Consider the following 18,514-nt stretch of genomic DNA (forward strand, 5'->3'; position numbering starts at 1 on the left):
TGTCCCTCAATGTTTTACCCCCACAAAGAAGCATGCTTAACCCTACGGAGAAGCACGGCTAACTCTACGGAGAAGTACGGATAACCCTACAGAGGTGTAATCAAAGCAAAAAGAAACAGTGGCAACTGGCTTTGCTGCTTTACGAAAAGCTGTTCCTGTTAGCACATTGTGGCTTACGGCCACACTACCTTGTGAACGCCCGATCTCGTCTGATCTCGGAAGCTAACCAGGGTCGGGCCTGGTTAGTACTTGGATGGGAGACCGCCTGGGAATACTAGGTGCTGTAAGCCTTTTAGTGCTGCTGTCTTTAAAATATTTCACATTGAGGGACACAACTAAGTGTCCCTCAATGTTTTACCCCCACAAAGAAGCACGCTTAACCCTACATAGAAGCATGACTAACCCTAAGGAGAAGCACGCGAGACCGCCTGGGAATACCAGGTGCTGTAAGCCTTTTGGTGCTGCTGCCTTTAAAATATTTCACATTGAGGGACACAACTAAGTGTCCCTCAATGTTTTGCCCCCACAAAGAAGCATGCTTAACCCTACGGAGAAGCACGACTAACCCTACGGAGAAGCACGACTAAACCTACGGAGAAGCACGGGAGACCGCGTGGGAACACCAGGTGCTGTAAGCCTTTTGGAGCTGCTGTCTTTAAAATATTTCACATTGAGGGACACAACTAAGTGTCCCTCAATGTTTTACCCCCACAAAGAAGCATGCTTAACCCTACGGAGAAGCACGGCTAACTCTACGGAGAAGTACGGCTAACCCTACAGAGGTGTAATCAAAGCAAAAAGAAACAGTGGCAACTGGCTTTGCTGCTTTACGAAAAGCTGTTCCTGTTAGCACATTGTGGCTTACGGCCACACTACCTTGTGAACGCCCGATCTCGTCTGATCTCGGAAGCTAACCAGGGTCGGGCCTGGTTAGTACTTGGATGGGAGACCGCCTGGGAATACTAGGTGCTGTAAGCCTTTTAGTGCTGCTGTCTTTAAAATATTTCACATTGAGGGACACAACTAAGTGTCCCTCAATGTTTTACCCCCACAAAGAAGCACGCTTAACCCTACATAGAAGCATGACTAACCCTACGGAGAAGCACGCGAGACCGCCTGGGAATACCAGGTGCTGTAAGCCTTTTGGTACTGCTATCTTTAAAATATTTCACATTGAGGGACACAACAAAGTGTCCCTCAACGTTTTGCCCCCACAAAGAAGCACGCTTAACCCTACGAAGAAGCACGACTAACCCTACGGAGAAGCACGGGAGACCGCCTGGGAATACCAGGTGCTGTAAGCCTTTTGGTGCTGCTGTCTTTAAAATATTTCACATTGAGGGACACAACTAAGTGTCCCTCAATGTTTTGCCCCCACAAAGAAGCATGCTTAACCCTACGGAGAAGCACGACTAACCCTACGGAGAAGCACGACTAAACCTACGGAGAAGCACGGGAGACCGCGTGGGAACACCAGGTGCTGTAAGCCTTTTGGTGCTGCTGCCTTTAAAATATTTCACATTGAGGGACACAACAAAGTGTCCCTCAACGTTTTGCCCCCACAAAGAAGCACGCTTAACCCGACGAAGAAGCACGCTTAACCCTACGGAGAAGCACGGCTAACCCTACAGAGGTGTAATCAAAGCAAAAAGAAACAAAGTGCCAACTGGATGTGCTGCTTTACGAAAAGCTGTAGCTGGCAGTACTTTGTGGCTTACGGCCACACTACCTTGAGAACGCCCGATCTTGTCTGATCTCGGAAGCTAAGCAGGGTTGGGCCTGGTTAGTACTTGGATGGGAGACCGCCTGGGAATACCAGGTGCTGTAAGCCTTTTGGTGCTGCTGTCTTTAAAATATTTCACATTGATTGACACAACTAAGTGTCCCTCAATGTTTTGCCCCCACAAAGAAGCACGCTTAACCCTACATAGAAGCATGACTAACCCTACGGAGAAGCACGCGAGACCGCCTGGGAATACCAGGTGCTGTAAGCCTTTTGGTACTGCTATCTTTAAAATATTTCACATTGATTGACACAACTAAGTGTCCCTCAATGTTTTGCCCCCACAAAGAAGCATGCTTAACCCTAGGGAGAAGCACGACTAACCCTACGGAGAAGCACGGGAGACCGCCTGGGAATACCAGGTGCTGTAAGCCTTTTGGTGCTGCTGCCTTTAAAATATTTCACATTGAGGGACACAACTAAGTGTCCCTCAATGTTTTACCCCCACAAAGAAGCATGCTTAACCCTACGGAGAAGCACGGTTACCTCTACGGAGAAGCACGGCTAACTCTACGGAGAAGTACGGCTAACCCTACAGAGGTGTAATCAAAGCAAAAAGAAACAAAGTGTCAACTGGCTTTGCTGCCTTACGAAAAGCTGTTCCTGTTAGCACATTGTGGCTTACGGCCACACTACCTTGAGAACGCCCGATCTCGTCTGATCTCGGAAGCTAAGCAGGGTCGGGCCTGGTTAGTACTTGGATGGGAGACCGCCTGGGAATACCAGGTGCTGTAAGCCTTTTGGTGCTGCTGCCTTTAAAATATTTCACATTGAGGGACACAACTAAGTGTCCCTCAATGTTTTACCCCCACAAAGAAGCATGCTTAACCCTACGGAGAAGCACGACTAACCCTACGGAGAAGTACGACTAAACCTACGGAGAAGCACGGGAGACCGCCTGGGAACACCAGGTGCTGTAAGCCTTTTGGTGCTGCTGCCTTTAAAAATTTCACATTGAGGGACACAATTAAGTGTCCCTCAATGTTTTACCCCCACAAAGAAGCATGCTTAACCCTACGGAGAAGCACGGTTACCTTTACGGAGAAGTACGGCTAACTCTACGGAGAAGTACGGCTAACCCTGCTTAGCTTCCGAGATCAGACGAGATCGGGCGTTCTCAAGGTAGTGTGGCCGTAAGCCACAAAGTACTGCCAGCTACAGCTTTTCGTAAAGCAGCACATCCAGTTGGCACTTTGTTTCTTTTTGCTTTGATTACACCTCTGTAGGGTTAGCCGTGCTTCTCCGTAGGGTTAGTCGTGCTTCTTCGTCGGGTTAAGCGTGCTTCTTTGTGGGGGCAAAACGTTGAGGGACACTTTGTTGTGTCCCTCAATGTGAAATATTTTAAAGGCAGCAGCACCAAAAGGCTTACAGCACCTGGTATTCCCAGGCGTTCTCCCGTGCTTCTCCGTAGGGTTAGTCGTGCTTCTTCGTAGGGTTAAGCGTGCTTCTTTGTGGGGGCAAAACGTTGAGGGACACTTAGTTGTGTCCCTCAATGTGAAATATTTTAAAGGCAGCAGCACCAAAAGGCTTACAGCACCTGGTATTCCCAGGCGGTCTCGCGTGCTTCTCCGTAGGGTTAGTCATGCTTCTATGTAGGGTTAAGCGTGCTTCTTTGTGGGGGTAAAACATTGAGGGACACTTAGTTGTGTCCCTCAATGTGAAATATTTTAAAGACAGCAGCACTAAAAGGCTTACAGCACCTAGTATTCCCAGGCGGTCTCCCATCCAAGTACTAACCAGGCCCGACCCTGGTTAGCTTCCGAGATCAGACGAGATCGGGCGTTCACAAGGTAGTGTGGCCGTAAGCCACAATGTTCTAACAGGAACAGCTTTTCGTAAAGCAGCAAAGCCAGTTGCCACTTTGTTTCTTTTTGCTTTGATTACACCTCTGTAGGGTTAGCCGTACTTCTCCGTAGAGTTAGCCGTGCTTCTCCGTAGGGTTAAGCATGCTTCTTTGTGGGGGCAAAACATTGAGGGACACTTAGTTGTTTCCCTCAATGTGAAATATTTTAAAGACAGCAGCACCAAAAGGCTTACAGCACCTGGTGTTCCCAGGCGGTCTCCCGTGCTTCTCCGTAGGTTTAGTCGTGCTTCTCCGTAGGGTTAGTCGTGCTTCTCCGTAGGGTTAAGCATGCTTCTTTGTGGGGTTAAGCCTGCTTCTTTGTGGGGGTAAAACATTGAGGGACACTTAGTTGTGTCCCTCAATGTGAAATATTTTAAAGGCAGCAGCACCAAAAGGCTTACAGCACCTGGTATTCCCAGGCGGTTTCCCGTGCTTCTCCGTAGGGTTAGTCATGCTTCTATGTAGGGTTAAGCGTGCTTCTTTGGGGGGGCAAAACATTGAGGGACACTTAGTTGTGTCCCTCAATGTGAAATATTTTAAAGGCAGCAGCACCAAAAGGCTTACAGCACCTGGTATTCCCAGGCGGTTTCCCGTGCTTCTCCGTAGGGTTAGTCATGCTTCTATGTAGGGTTAAGCGTGCTTCTTTGGGGGGGCAAAACATTGAGGGACACTTAGTTGTGTCCCTCAATGTGAAATATTTTAAAGATAGCAGTACCAAAAGGCTTACAGCACCTGGTATTCCCAGGCGGTTTCCCGTGCTTCTCCGTAGGGTTAGTCATGCTTCTATGTAGGGTTAAGCGTGCTTCTTTGTGGGGGCAAAACATTGAGGGACACTTAGTTGTTTCCCTCAATGTGAAATATTTTAAAGACAGCAGTACCAAAAGGCTTACAGCACCTGGTATTCCCAGGCGGTCTCCCATCCAAGTACTAACCAGGCCCGACCCTGCTTAGCTTCCGAGATCAGGCGTTCTCAAGGTAGTGTGGCCGTAAGCCACAATGTGCTAACAGGAACAGCTTTTCGTAAGGCAGCAAAGCCAGTTGACACTTTGTTTCTTTTTGCTTTGATTACACCTCTGCAGGGTTAGGGCAAAGCGGGTTAGGGAACCCCGTCCTGCGGGCGAACGTCCGGCGGGGGGGACGGGGGGGACCACCACCACCACCACCACCACCTGCTTCTCTTTGCCCTACCAGGGGCACGACCCGTCCGGGGCCGTGCGTGTCGGTGGGTGTAATCCGTGCTTAATTGTGGGATGCCGCGGTTCGAAGGGTGCGTAAGGTTTTCCGGTTGTCCAGCCTGGTTGTTTGTTCCGGAGCCGGATCAGTGAGAGAGAAGCCTGAAATCGGGTCCCGATTTGAGGCTAAAAGATGAGCTGAAAGGCCCCTGGAGCTCTCCGGCTTGCCGGGCCTGCATTGAGGGCCCGATTTCCGGCTATAGCATGAGCTGAAAGCCCCTGGAGCTCTCCGGCTTGCCGGGCCTGCATTGAGGGCCCGATTTCCGGCTATAGCATGAGCTGAAAGCCCCTGGAGCTCTCCGGCTTGCCGGGCCTGCATTGAGGGCCCGATTTCCGGCTATAGCATGAGCTGAAAGCCCCTGGAGGTGTCCAGGGTTGGTGTAGTCAGTGCGTAGCCGGAGATCGGGCCCCGATTTGAGGCTAAAAGATGAGCTGAAAGGCCCCTGGAGCTCTCCGGCTTGCCGGGCCCTATTTCGGGTCCCTATTTGAGGCTAAAAGATGAGCTGAAAGCCCCCTGGAGCTCTCTGGCTTGCCGGGCCCTATTTCGGGTCCCTATTTCAGGCAGTCGTGTAAGTGTCCGGGGGTCAAGGCCTGCAAAGCATTGCCCCGACCCCCTAAAAACAGGGCTTCACCAGCGCCATTTGGATAGATAGGATTTCAAGACCTTACAGAAAAAAATCCCCCCGGAGGAATTACAACAGACCCCTGGAGAAGAGCACATTTTTCGAAAAAATGACAAAGTGTTTTGATCCAGGGCCCTTCTACAGCTCAGATAAGGCCGATTAAGGGCCCCCTTTTTCGGCTTCTTCCAGCATTTTAAGCCGTTTCCCCCGGATCTTCTCTCTGGTTCTCTGGATCTCCGAGGCAGCAACGCTGTGGGCTCTGGCCGGTCCGGTGAGTGAGTCTCCTCCTCCTCGGTCCTTCTGGATGGGCCTGGTGCCTCTCTGGCTCGGTTCGGAGCCCAGATCAGATTACCAGAGGTTGGCCGGGACTGGAACCTTGAACCCCCCCCCACCCCCCAACCACCACCACCACCACCACCACACAATGAAGAGACATGACACATCCTGGTGCATTATTCAAAGTTTATTGTGAACTTTCTGCAGCTTCATCTCCCATGCACTGGGCAAATCTGCGCCTCATCTCCGCCATTTGGCCGACATCCAGCTGCATCGCATAGAATCGGTCGGCCGTGCGGGTGTCGTGGCACATCACCCGGGACATCTGCGTCCGGACATCACTGGAGTGGGTGTTCCTGCACTGTGAGGGGAGAGAGAGAGAGAGAGAGGGGGGCAGAGAGTCAGAGGGCGGGCAGGCAGGCAGGCAGGCAGGCAGGCAGGGGTCGGATGGCGGCTATGCTGCTTTCCTGGATAACTTACCATCGTTGCGACCGCGGTCCTGATGTCGGTAAGCGAGGGTCTCCCTGGCAGTAGCATCGCTGCCCACGCGTTCCTGGCGAACGCAGTGATGGTGTTCACGTGCTGATGGTTGGTATTGAAGAAGACCAGATCGCACTGCGGACGTAGCCGAGCCCGGATCTCCATCCACCGCTGGATCCAGCCCAGTTCCTCGTGGGTGAGAAAGACCTGAGCACATCCAAACACCCGGGCAGTCTTATGGTTCTTTACCTGAAGACGGGCAGAGAAATGTTAAATGGCTGGCTGGCTGGCTGGCTGGCTGGCTGGCTGGAGCCTGGATGGATGGAGCCTGGATGGATGGATGGATGCAGCAGCCTGGCTGCTGCTGCATCCATCCATCCATCCATCCATCCAGCCATCCATCCAGGCTCCAGCCAGCCAGTCAGTCAGCCAGCCAGCCAGCCAGCCAGCCAGGCTAGTGTTAGTGAGTGGGTGCAGACTTACATTGAGTACGACCCCCGGAGAGGAAGAGTCGGCCCCCCTCGCGGCCTCCAGGACCTCTTCGGTGGTAAGGTTGGTCATGACGCCGGCTCGATGGCCGTAGAGCGAAATAAGGTAAAGGGCAAAGAACCCGTACAGCAGATGTCTCAGCCCCACGTCGTGCTTCTTTTGCGAGGAGCTCAGCAAGAGTTTGGGGATCCAGCCCCGACACTTTGCGATGCATCTGCGGAGAATTTCGGGCGTTACGGAGCGCTGTAGCTTCTCGGACTTGACCTTGATCTGCCGAAGCACCACCTTCGTTCCGATTTGGCACGTAGCCGACCTCAGAGCTCGCATCACGGACACGAGCTGCCGCTTGGACAGCCTGGAGCTTCTCGGAGGCGTCTCCATGAAGTATACGTGGAATTGGGTTGTGTTTACCAGGTAGACCTTAACGGTAGTTACGGCCTTCCGCTCCCGCTCGGTGAGTTCAGCGGGCCAGGCCATTATGCGTCCGGCGTCATCCAAGAAGCGCCAGGAGCCCAGCTCGGTCTTATCACGGCTCATGTAGCTGAGGAATGCAACAATTCAACCCATCTTTGACTTAACATTTTCAGCATGCTTTCGCGAGCGTACTGCCCCGGCCAGGTGCCGGCCGTACTCTTCTAGGTAGCGACGGATGACTGCAGGAAATGTACTCAGCCTACCCACCGTGCTCGAGGACGGGGCCTGCGGTTCTTCGTCCTCGATCTCCGGCACTCCGGTCGTCGCCGCCGAGTCCGCGGATGGCACGTCGTCGCCGCCGCCGGGAAGAAGACATGGCTCCGGCCGCTGTGTGGAGTCCGCCGAGGTGGAACGTGGAGGGCTGGCGCTCGGTCGGCCGGGAACAAGACATGGCTCCTCCAGCTCCTCCGGCTCTGGCTCCGGCCGCTGCGGGGAGTCCGCCGAGGTCGTACGGGCGGGGCTGGCGCTCGGTCCCTGCGAGGGAAGGGGAGAAGCAGGGGGGGGGGCGGCGGAGGCGGCGGCGGCGGCGGCTTCGCTGCCCCGTGAACCCTCCAGGTCCAACCTGGTGGCTAAAGGCGGGTCGGGACCCGAGGCCCGAAGTTCTCTCACCTGCCGCAGCGTTTTGCGCCACTGGAGCTTCCTCAAAAGGCGCTTCTTCTCCTTGGCACCCAGGTCACGGTGAGCGTCTTGGAGGTGCTGCGCCACCCTTGACCCACCGTACGAGCAGCCGCCGACGGGGCACTTCATGCCGCGAACGCTCACTCGCCCTCTGGCAAACGCCAACAGGATCCTTCGCTCCAGGGCGTTCCTGACGCAGTGAACGTCATCCAAGTGGCGTCGCAGGCGCCAAGACGGCCGGTGACATACAGGGCAGCGATTCTTAAACTTAGAAGGCGTCATCGTCACTCCGCTCATGTGCCCCGCAAATGAGCGGGGCACATCCGCAGCCCGGCTATATGTGCAGGCGGGTGGGCGTGCCTCCCTCTAATCAAGCCTAATTGGCGACACCTGGCCTCGTTCGACCCCGAAATCGGGGCCGGATCCCCGGGCGTGCTTCCCTCTAATCAAGCCTAATTGGCGACACCTGCTCCCAATTCGGGGGGCGTCCAATCAGGGGAAGCTCCTGAGATTGGCTTCCCAATCGAGCCTAATTGGCGACACCTGGGCCTCGTTCGACCCCGAAATCGGGGCCGGATCCCCGGGGAAACGCGTCCCGATAGCCGCGCGGCCCCCTGCCCGGACGGCGGGAGGCTCCGTTACGACGCTAAGACGGGTCGTGCCTGGTTAGTACTTGGATGGGAGACCGCCTGGGAATACCAGGTGCTGTAAGCCTTTTGGTGCTGCTGCCTTTAAAATATTTCACATTGAGGGACACAACAAAGTGTCCCTCAACGTTTTGCCCCCACAAAGAAGCACGCTTAACCCTACGAAGAAGCACGACTAACCCTACGGAGAAGCACGGGAGACCGCCTGGGAATACCAGGTGCTGTAAGCCTTTTGGTGCTGCTGCCTTTAAAATATTTCACATTGAGGGACACAACAAAGTGTCCCTCAACGTTTTGCCCCCACAAAGAAGCACGCTTAACCCGACGAAGAAGCACGACTAACCCTACGGAGAAGCACGGGAGACCGCCTGGGAATACCAGGTGCTGTAAGCCTTTTGGTGCTGCTGCCTTTAAAATATTTCACATTGAGGGACACAACTAAGTGTCCCTCAATGTTTTACCCCCACAAAGAAGCATGCTTAACCCTACGGAGAAGCACGACTAACCCTACGGAGAAGCACGGGAGACCGCCTGGGAATACCAGGTGCTGTAAGCCTTTTGGTGCTGCTGCCTTTAAAATATTTCACATTGAGGGACACAACAAAGTGTCCCTCAACGTTTTGCCCCCACAAAGAAGCACGCTTAACCCTATGAAGAAGCACGACTAACCCTACGGAGAAGCACGGCTAACCCTACAGAGGTGTAATCAAAGCAAAAAGAAACAAAGTGCCAACTGGATGTGCTGCTTTACGAAAAGCTGTTCCTGTTAGCACATTGTGGCTTACGGCCACACTACCTTGGTCACGCCCACTCTGCGTTAGTCAGCTGTTTGTTTGCACAGCGGTAGGGGTAACATTTTTTTTGCAGCTCTGTTTTTTCGTTCTTTTTTGGATTTTGGAACCTTTTTTGGTGTTTTTTTTTATTTTGTAGAATTACCTCCCCACAGTTTTCTACTGTTGGGGAGGGGTTTTCTCCTTTTTGTAATGGAGTTGTCAAAGAACAAGCGGACGGATCCCTCGGTTTTGGACAATTTGGAAAGGAACACGGAAACAAGCTTCGAACAAGTGAAAATGACTGGAGTATTTGAAAAAGAAAACACGGTCCAGATTGAAGTTGTGGGAGACGAAAAGATTTCAGTGCTAGACCTGATGAAAAACATACGCTTTCTGTGTGGAGGTTTATTAGCATGTCGAGTATTATCGGACAAGAAATTTGAAATCACATTAAGCAATGAAAAAGCAAAAAAGAGACTTTTGGACGGATTCAAGATGGGATCATCTACAATACACGCCAAAGAACTTATAAATGATGAACTGGTGGTCTCCTTCTTAACGTTACCAGCTTACATCACAGACGAGGAGATTTTAAGCAAGTTACATACTTGGGGAGTTAAAGCAGTGTCAGAAATCAAGCGTCGGGTGTGGCCGGGAACGAAGATTGCCGATGGAACACGGTTTGTAAAAGTCAAATTTACTGAAACTGTACAGTCTCTGCCTTATTCTGCCAGATTTAACACAGCTCTTGGTCCAGAATATTTCAGAGTTATTCATGATAGACAGGTTAAAGTTTGCAGGATATGTTTACAACCGGGCCACATTGTCAGGGACTGTCCTGATTTTTGCTGTCATTTCTGCGGAGTCCAGGGGCATTATGTGAGAGAATGCTCGGAAAAAAAACAGGAAAAGAAATGTCAAATCTGCCAAAATCAAATAGATAAATGCATTTGCAACTTAAGTGAATCTGATGATCAAGACCAGGGTCTGACAGCGGACTTCAAGGAAGCTGATACGCAGAGCGGAGAGGAAAGCGAAATGGAGGGGGAAGTGGAAGAGAATGAGCAGGTGGAGGGAGGTGAGGAAGAGCTGAGCGAGTGCATGCCAAGTGCTGAGTGGTCTGTGGCCAGAGCGCCGGACGCAGAGGTGTCCGGTGCGCTGGCTATGGGCGAAGTATCCAAAAACGGTAAAAACACAGTCGAAGAGGAGCGGGAAGAAGTCGCTGCGCCTCTTCCCCCTGTAGCCGAAGGAAACTCGCAGCTTCTATCGCCGACCCATCTGCCGTCTTTTCAGACCCCGCTGAGCGCTTTGCCGCGGACGCTCAAAATAGTGGACTATGTAGAGTCGGATCCTGATCTTGATCTTACAAAAATAATACAAACTAGGAAAAGACTGGCAAGCCTAGCAACAAAACCCAAAAGAAAAGTAAAAAAATGACTATGGCAACTTTTTTCCACTTAACACTAATGCTCCTTCTCTCGCTTAATGCCCGTGGGCTCAACAGGGAAGAAAAGGTGAACGCAGTCATTTTTCAATCGCATTTCGATATACTCTGTCTACAAGAAACAAAGTGGGATATTTCAAAAGAAAAAGAGATGTCACATAAATGGAAAGGGAAAATGTTTTCATCTACATCAAGTACTCAAGCGGGTGGGGTTGCCATTTTTATGAGGGAGGGTCTGTTTAACAATTGTCATTTAATTCATAAAGATAAGCAGGGTAAACTTATCATAATAGATTTCTTTTACAATAATAAATCATGTAGGTTAATTAATATTCATGCACCAAACATAGATACACACAGGAAAAAGTTCTTTATTGGTTTAAGACAATGGATAGTTACAAATTGTATCATAATAGGAGACTTTAACATAACACTAACAAAATCTGACGTTTCAAATAACTGCACATTTTCTGAGGATTATAGCAGGAACACACTTTTTGACATTATTACACAAAATAGTTTGATAGATATTTGGAGACTTTTTCACCCAGGTAAAAAACAATTTACCAGAAAACAGGTCATTTTAGGAAAACTGAAACAATCACGACTCGACTTGTGCCTGATCTCGTCTTCTCTTGTCCCCGAGGTGTCATCCTGTCTCATCCGGGACAACGTCTGGAGTGACCATTCCTTCCTGCAGGTTGAGATGGGAAGAGGCATCAGAAATGGGGGTCTCTGGTGTCTGAATGCTGCTCTTCTTCAGGATGAGGCTTACAGAGGTGAGATTGGCATCCTGCTGCAGACCCTGAGTGGGGAAATGGATCACACTGACAACCTGCTAGAGTGGTGGGATCAGGCCAAACAAAGAGTCAAAAACCTTTCCATAAAATATAGCAGACAGAAAAAACGGAGAGAACTCCATAATGAATGCATTTTAAGAAGAAAGTTAAATAGTGAATTAGATCATTTAGAAAATGATCAAAGCAGAGACATAACAGATTATTTGATAATAAAAAAACAACTAGAGCAAATAGAAATAAATAAATGTAAAGGAGCCATTATTCGCAGCAAAGCAAAATATTTAACAGAAGGAGAAAAATCTACAGCTTTCTTTCTGGCTCAAGAGAAACGCAAACAAGCTAACGCAACAATAAATGAATTGCTAAATGAGAAGGGAGAACAGGTGTCAGACATAACAAGTATTTTAGAAACGGTTCAGACTTTTTATTCACATCTTTTTACAAGTGAAAATATTTCTACCAATAAAATAAATCAGGTTGTCGGTGTGATCGATTCCTCACTCTCTCGGGAAGACAGTCTCTGTTGTGATGCTCCATTGACAGAGGAAGAAATTAAACACGTTATCAACTCATTGAATAATAATAAAAGTCCTGGACATGATGGCATTACTTCTGAATTTTATAAACAGTTCAAAGATCCAATAAGTAAAATACTATTGCGGGTTTTTTCTGTCATGGAGCAAACAGGGTGCACGCCCAGGACCTTCGCCCAAGGAGTCATAACCATTCTTTACAAAAACAAGGGTGACAGAAATAACTTGGAAAACTACAGACCCATTAGTTTATTAAATACAGATTACAAAATATATTCCAAAATACTAGCAAACAGGTTAAAATCAGTAATAGGCACTTTAATCAGTTCATCGCAAGCTTACGGTATTCCTCAAAGAAACATTTCAGATACAGTGTTATCAATAAATCATACTATCCAGTCCATGGTCAGTTCACAAGGCATATTTCTAAATATAGATTTTAGTAAAGCTTTTGATAGGGTGGAACATAACTTCTTATGGGCAGTTTTAAATAAATTTGGATTTGGTCAATCATTTATCAGCAAGTTACAGTTATTATATTCAAAAGCAGAAAGTAAGGTCAAATGCAATGGTCATTTCACAGATTATTTCCGTTTACATAGGTCAGTCAGACAGGGGTGTCCTCTGTCCTCCCTGCTCTACAGCCTGGTGGCTGAGCCCCTCGCCATCCTGATTAGACAGGACAAAAATATTCAAGGAATAAAATCACCACAGGGCAATGACAGTAAAATATTTCAGTTTGCAGACGACACTTCAATAACAGTCAAAGATGAAAACAGTTTAGAATTGGTTATGAAACATCTACAAACGTACGGTTCAGCTTCAGGAGCAAAAATTAATACAACCAAATCTGAGATAATGTATTGTGGTGGGGCGGCTCGGACATCGGGAAGGTGGAAGTTCAGGGAGGTGGAGGACACAGTCAAGGTCCTGGGCGTGTACCTTGGTAAGCAGTGGAGAGCGGCGAGAGACGAGACCTGGAAAAACATCATAAACAAAATACAAAAACAGCTCAATCTCTGGAATCAAAGGAAATTAACCATCAAAGGGAAAGTAGTTATAATAAACAGTTTAATCATCTCTAAAATCATTTATCCACTCAGTGTTTATGATCTCCCAAAACAAGTACTCAACAGATTTAACAGTCAAATCTCTTTATTCATCTGGAAAAGCAGAAGTAATTTAGTCAGCCGTAAAACAATGATTGCTCCGCCTAAAGAAGGAGGACTCAAATTAGTTGACATTCAATCAAAAAAACAAGCAATAAGAATAAAACTTATCACCAGGTTCTTAACTTCTCCTATCAAGCACATTTGGCATGACTATTTTCTATCCGGTCTCAACTCATTTGGTACAAAAAACATTTATAATCTATGTTCAATTTCTGATCCAAAACTAATACAGTCTAACGACTTATTCACAGAATGTCTTGAAGCCTGGAACAAAATTAGGTTTCAACTCATCACGCATGTCAAGTACAGGTCTTGTCTCTCGCTGCCGATTTTCAACAACCCTGAGGTGGTCTGTGAGGGCAGGATGCTAAGTCTCCCGTCCTGGAGGAGAGCCGGTATTCACACCTTTGGGCAGGTTCTGAATGATCGGGGATCAGTGGATATCAATAAAATACTCAACCTTTTCAGATTATCTAGAACGCCTTATAAAAAACATATCTTAGTTAAACATGCTAAAAAGATCCAGGCCGCTTTGCCTTTCCACTGCTCCTCGATCATTGGCAGGAGAAGACGACATCAGGAGATGCAGGACGACGCCCCGACTTTCCTTCTATCAATTGGTGATAAGAAAACAAACATCAGTTTAGTGACAACAAAAAAATGGTACTGTTTATTAGTTTCACACATTAGCAAAGAACCCACAGCTCATAAGCAATGGGTAAAAATATTTCCCAGTATACCGGTTTACAACATTTGGTCAAACACACAGCTCAAATTTAGTCATCAACAAGCCAACAACACCGATTTTCTGTTAAGGCACAGAAGAATTTTTACGGGCGTCGTCCTGCACCAGATAAACAAGGAGAAGTATGGCAGAGACTGTACAGTTTGTCTTTCAGACCCCGAGACTTTAGAGCACCTGTTCCTCCACTGTCCCGGCTGCACCCTCTTCTGGAACAAGATCCATCAAATCATCAACAACATCTCTACATCGGACGACAACAACTGGGACTCAATCAGACTTTTTGGAATCACATCTTCTCTCGGACATTTAACAAAGACACAATTTAACCTCTGTAACATCATTCTTTCCCTGGCCAGGCACACCATCTACATTTCCAGAAATCTTCAACTCTATGATAACAAGAAAGTGGACCGTTGGAAGCTTTTTTCAGGACTATTGCAAAATCATCTTAAAACAGTAAATAGCATCAGCAAGGGACTTTGTGAAAATATGTTTGGGCCTCTTATAAAATGTGTTTATTTTCAAGGATGGTCTTTTTGAACTTTTGTTGTTTAGTATATTACAATTAATGATTGTTTTCTTTTATCTTATTTGCGTATGTTTTGTTTGAAAATGAGATTTGTGCATATGTTTTTTTTTACTTTGTTTTGTCGTGAACGATTATATTTTAATTCAAATTTTATTTTGAATTAATTTAATTCTATTGATTTCTTTTTTTTTCACATTATTGATTGAAATCTGTTTTATTTTTTAGTAATTTAAAATTTTTGTTCATTTTTGTTCACTGTAAATAATTGTAAAAAAATTTTTTTTTACTTTTGAATTTTTTCATAAATAAAAGAAAAAAAAAAAAGAACGCCCGATCTCGTCTGATCTCGGAAGCTAAGCAGGGTCGGGCCTGGTTAGTACTTGGATGGGAGACCGCCTGGGAATACCAGGTGCTGTAAGCCTTTTGGTGCTGCTGCCTTTAAAATATTTCACATTGAGGGACACAACAAAGTGTCCCTCAACGTTTTGCGACCACAAAGAAGCACGCTTAACCCTACGAAGAAGCACGACTAACCCTACGGAGAAGCACGGGAGACCGCCTGGGAATACCAGGTGCTGTAAGCCTTTTGGTGCTGCTGCCTTTAAAATATTTCACATTGAGGGACACAACAAAGTGTCCCTCAACGTTTTGCCCCCACAAAGAAGCACGCTTAACCCGACGAAGAAGCACGACTAACCCTACGGAGAAGCACGGGAGACCGCCTGGGAATACCAGGTGCTGTAAGCCTTTTGGTGCTGCTGCCTTTAAAATATTTCACATTGAGGGACACAACTAAGTGTCCCTCAATGTTTTGCCCCCACAAAGAAGCACGCTTAACCCTACGAAGAAGCAAGACTAACCCTACGGAGAAGCACGGGAGACCGCCTGGGAATACCAGGTGCTGTAAGCCTTTTGGTGCTGCTGCCTTTAAAATATTTCACATTGAGGGACACAACAAAGTGTCCCTCAACGTTTTGCCCCCACAAAGAAGCATGCTTAACCCTACGGAGAAGCACGGCTAACCCTACAGAGGTGTAATCAAAGCAAAAAGAAACAAAGTGCCAACTGGATGTGCTGCTTTACGAAAAGCTGTAGCTGGCAGTACTTTGTGGCTTACGGCCACACTACCTTGAGAACGCCCGATCTCGTCTGATCTCGGAAGCTAAGCAGGGTCGGGCCTGGTTAGTACTTGGATGGGAGACCGCCTGGGAATACCAGGTGCTGTAAGCCTTTTGGTACTGCTATCTTTAAAATATTTCACATTGAGGGACACAACAAAGTGTCCCTCAACGTTTTGCCCCCACAAAGAAGCACGCTTAACCCTACGAAGAAGCACGACTAACCCTACGGAGAAGCACGGGAGAACGCCTGGGAATACCAGGTGCTGTAAGCCTTTTGGTGCTGCTGCCTTTAAAATATTTCACATTGAGGGACACAACTAAGTGTCCCTCAATGTTTTGCCCCCACAAAGAAGCATGCTTAACCCTATGGAGAAGCACGGCTAACTCTACGGAGAAGTACGGCTAACCCTACAGAGGTGTAATCAAAGCAAAAAGAAACAAAGTGGCAACTGGCTTTGCTGCTTTACGAAAAGCTGTTCCTGTTAGCACATTGTGGCTTACGGCCACACTACCTTGAGAACGCCCGATCTCGTCTGATCTCGGAAGCTAAGCAGGGTCGGGCCTGGTTAGTACTTGGATGGGAGACCGCCTGGGAATACCAGGTGCTGTAAGCCTTTTGGTGCTGCTGCCTTTAAAATATTTCACATTGAGGGACACAACAAAGTGTCCCTCAACGTTTTGCCCCCACAAAGAAGCACGCTTAACCCGACGAAGAAGCACGACTAACCCTACGGAGAAGCACGGGAGACCGCCTGGGAATACCAGGTGCTGTAAGCCTTTTGGTGCTGCTGCCTTTAAAATATTTCACATTGAGGGACACAACTAAGTGTCCCTCAATGTTTTACCCCCACAAAGAAGCATGCTTAACCCTACGGAGAAGCACGGCTAACCCTACAGAGGTGTAATCAAAGCAAAAAGAAACAAAGTGCCAACTGGATGTGCTGCTTTACGAAAAGCTGTAGCTGGCAGTACTTTGTGGCTTACGGCCACACTACCTTGAGAACGCCCGATCTCGTCTGATCTCGGAAGCTAAGCAGGGTCGGGCCTGGTTAGTACTTGGATGGGAGACCGCCTGGGAATACCAGGTGCTGTAAGCCTTTTGGTGCTGCTGCCTTTAAAATATTTCACATTGAGGGACACAACAAAGTGTCCCTCAACGTTTTGCCCCCACAAAGAAGCACGCTTAACCCTACGAAGAAGCACGACTAACCCTACGGAGAAGCACGGGAGACCGCCTGGGAATACCAGGTGCTGTAAGCCTTTTGGTGCTGCTGCCTTTAAAATATTTCACATTGAGGGACACAACAAAGTGTCCCTCAACGTTTTGCCCCCACAAAGAAGCACGCTTAACCCGACGAAGAAGCACGACTAACCCTACGGAGAAGCACGGGAGACCGCCTGGGAATACCAGGTGCTGTAAGCCTTTTGGTGCTGCTGCCTTTAAAATATTTCACATTGAGGGACACAACTAAGTGTCCCTCAATGTTTTACCCCCACAAAGAAGCATGCTTAACCCTACGGAGAAGCACGGCTAACCCTACAGAGGTGTAATCAAAGCAAAAAGAAACAAAGTGCCAACTGGATGTGCTGCTTTACGAAAAGCTGTAGCTGGCAGTACTTTGTGGCTTACAGCCACACTACCTTGAGAACGCCCGATCTCGTCTGATCTTGGAAGCTAAGCAGGGTCGGGCCTGGTTAGTACTTGGATGGGAGACCGCCTGGGAATACCAGGTGCTGTAAGCCTTTTGGTACTGCTATCTTTAAAATATTTCACATTGAGGGACACAACTAAGTGTCCCTCAATGTTTTGCCCCCACAAAGAAGCACGCTTAACCCTACGGAGAAGCACGGCTAACTCTACGGAGAAGCACGGGAGACCGCCTGGGAATACCAGGTGCTGTAAGCCTTTTGGTGCTGCTGCCTTTAAAATATTTCACATTGAGGGACACAACAAAGTGTCCCTCAACGTTTTGCGACCACAAAGAAGCACGCTTAACCCTACGAAGAAGCACGACTAACCCTACGGAGAAGCACGGGAGACCGCCTGGGAATACCAGGTGCTGTAAGCCTTTTGGTGCTGCTGCCTTTAAAATATTTCACATTGAGGGACACAACAAAGTGTCCCTCAACGTTTTGCCCCCACAAAGAAGCACGCTTAACCCGACGAAGAAGCACGACTAACCCTACGGAGAAGCACGGGAGACCGCCTGGGAATACCAGGTGCTGTAAGCCTTTTGGTGCTGCTGCCTTTAAAATATTTCACATTGAGGGACACAACTAAGTGTCCCTCAATGTTTTGCCCCCACAAAGAAGCACGCTTAACCCTACGAAGAAGCAAGACTAACCCTACGGAGAAGCACGGGAGACCGCCTGGGAATACCAGGTGCTGTAAGCCTTTTGGTGCTGCTGCCTTTAAAATATTTCACATTGAGGGACACAACTAAGTGTCCCTCAATGTTTTACCCCCACAAAGAAGCATGCTTAACCCTATGGAGAAGCACGGCTAACTCTACGGAGAAGTACGGCTAACCCTACAGAGGTGTAATCAAAGCAAAAAGAAACAAAGTGGCAACTGGCTTTGCTGCTTTACGAAAAGCTGTTCCTGTTAGCACATTGTGGCTTACGGCCACACTACCTTGAGAACGCCCGATCTCGTCTGATCTCGGAAGCTAAGCAGGGTCGGGCCTGGTTAGTACTTGGATGGGAGACCGCCTGGGAATACCAGGTGCTGTAAGCCTTTTGGTGCTGCTGCCTTTAAAATATTTCACATTGAGGGACACAACAAAGTGTCCCTCAACGTTTTGCCCCCACAAAGAAGCACGCTTAACCCGACGAAGAAGCACGACTAACCCTACGGAGAAGCACGGGAGACCGCCTGGGAATACCAGGTGCTGTAAGCCTTTTGGTGCTGCTGCCTTTAAAATATTTCACA

General features: G+C 48.3%; 1 protein-coding gene, 1 long non-coding RNA gene, 10 other non-coding genes and 1 pseudogene across 12 annotated transcripts; 10 read left to right on the forward strand and 3 right to left on the reverse strand.

Annotated features, from left to right (window-relative positions):
* Nucleotides 1-171: 171 nt before the first annotated feature.
* Nucleotides 172-290, forward strand: LOC116713023 (5S ribosomal RNA). Its single transcript, XR_004337773.1, has one exon. It is a non-coding gene; the product is annotated as a 5S ribosomal RNA (ribosomal RNA).
* Nucleotides 291-859: 569 nt separating this feature from the next.
* LOC116713029 (5S ribosomal RNA) lies at nucleotides 860-978 on the forward strand. The gene has a single exon (XR_004337774.1). It is a non-coding gene; the product is annotated as a 5S ribosomal RNA (ribosomal RNA).
* A 734-nt stretch (nucleotides 979-1,712) lies between these two features.
* On the forward strand, nucleotides 1,713-1,831 carry LOC116712778 (5S ribosomal RNA). Its single transcript, XR_004337671.1, has one exon. It is a non-coding gene; the product is annotated as a 5S ribosomal RNA (ribosomal RNA).
* A 571-nt stretch (nucleotides 1,832-2,402) lies between these two features.
* LOC116712160 (5S ribosomal RNA) lies at nucleotides 2,403-2,521 on the forward strand. Its single transcript, XR_004337447.1, has one exon. It is a non-coding gene; the product is annotated as a 5S ribosomal RNA (ribosomal RNA).
* Nucleotides 2,522-3,471: 950 nt separating this feature from the next.
* On the reverse strand, nucleotides 3,472-3,590 carry LOC116713032 (5S ribosomal RNA). The gene has a single exon (XR_004337776.1). It is a non-coding gene; the product is annotated as a 5S ribosomal RNA (ribosomal RNA).
* Nucleotides 3,591-4,509: 919 nt separating this feature from the next.
* LOC116713071 (uncharacterized) lies at nucleotides 4,510-4,618 on the reverse strand (annotated as a pseudogene).
* A 555-nt stretch (nucleotides 4,619-5,173) lies between these two features.
* LOC116730043 (uncharacterized) lies at nucleotides 5,174-5,526 on the forward strand. Its single transcript, XR_004341242.1, has 2 exons — nucleotides 5,174-5,232; nucleotides 5,448-5,526. It is a non-coding gene; the product is annotated as an uncharacterized LOC116730043 (long non-coding RNA).
* A 162-nt stretch (nucleotides 5,527-5,688) lies between these two features.
* LOC116710901 (uncharacterized) lies at nucleotides 5,689-8,100 on the reverse strand. Its single transcript, XM_032550197.1, has 5 exons — nucleotides 7,763-8,100; nucleotides 7,408-7,674; nucleotides 6,721-7,267; nucleotides 6,238-6,486; nucleotides 5,689-6,118 (listed from the first exon to the last, which is right to left on the reverse strand). The coding sequence occupies exons 1-5, from the start codon at nucleotides 8,098-8,100 to the stop codon at nucleotides 5,945-5,947; spliced, it is 1,575 nt and encodes a 524-aa protein (XP_032406088.1). The 3' UTR covers nucleotides 5,689-5,944.
* A 7,472-nt stretch (nucleotides 8,101-15,572) lies between these two features.
* LOC116712164 (5S ribosomal RNA) lies at nucleotides 15,573-15,691 on the forward strand. Its single transcript, XR_004337448.1, has one exon. It is a non-coding gene; the product is annotated as a 5S ribosomal RNA (ribosomal RNA).
* A 386-nt stretch (nucleotides 15,692-16,077) lies between these two features.
* On the forward strand, nucleotides 16,078-16,196 carry LOC116712170 (5S ribosomal RNA). Its single transcript, XR_004337449.1, has one exon. It is a non-coding gene; the product is annotated as a 5S ribosomal RNA (ribosomal RNA).
* A 364-nt stretch (nucleotides 16,197-16,560) lies between these two features.
* Nucleotides 16,561-16,679, forward strand: LOC116712177 (5S ribosomal RNA). Its single transcript, XR_004337450.1, has one exon. It is a non-coding gene; the product is annotated as a 5S ribosomal RNA (ribosomal RNA).
* A 527-nt stretch (nucleotides 16,680-17,206) lies between these two features.
* On the forward strand, nucleotides 17,207-17,325 carry LOC116712873 (5S ribosomal RNA). The gene has a single exon (XR_004337709.1). It is a non-coding gene; the product is annotated as a 5S ribosomal RNA (ribosomal RNA).
* An 875-nt stretch (nucleotides 17,326-18,200) lies between these two features.
* Nucleotides 18,201-18,319, forward strand: LOC116712183 (5S ribosomal RNA). Its single transcript, XR_004337454.1, has one exon. It is a non-coding gene; the product is annotated as a 5S ribosomal RNA (ribosomal RNA).
* Nucleotides 18,320-18,514: the final 195 nt, after the last annotated feature.

Source organism: Xiphophorus hellerii, chromosome 2 (assembly GCF_003331165.1).
Source record: "Xiphophorus hellerii strain 12219 chromosome 2, Xiphophorus_hellerii-4.1, whole genome shotgun sequence".
Lineage (NCBI taxonomy): Eukaryota > Metazoa > Chordata > Actinopteri > Cyprinodontiformes > Poeciliidae > Xiphophorus > Xiphophorus hellerii.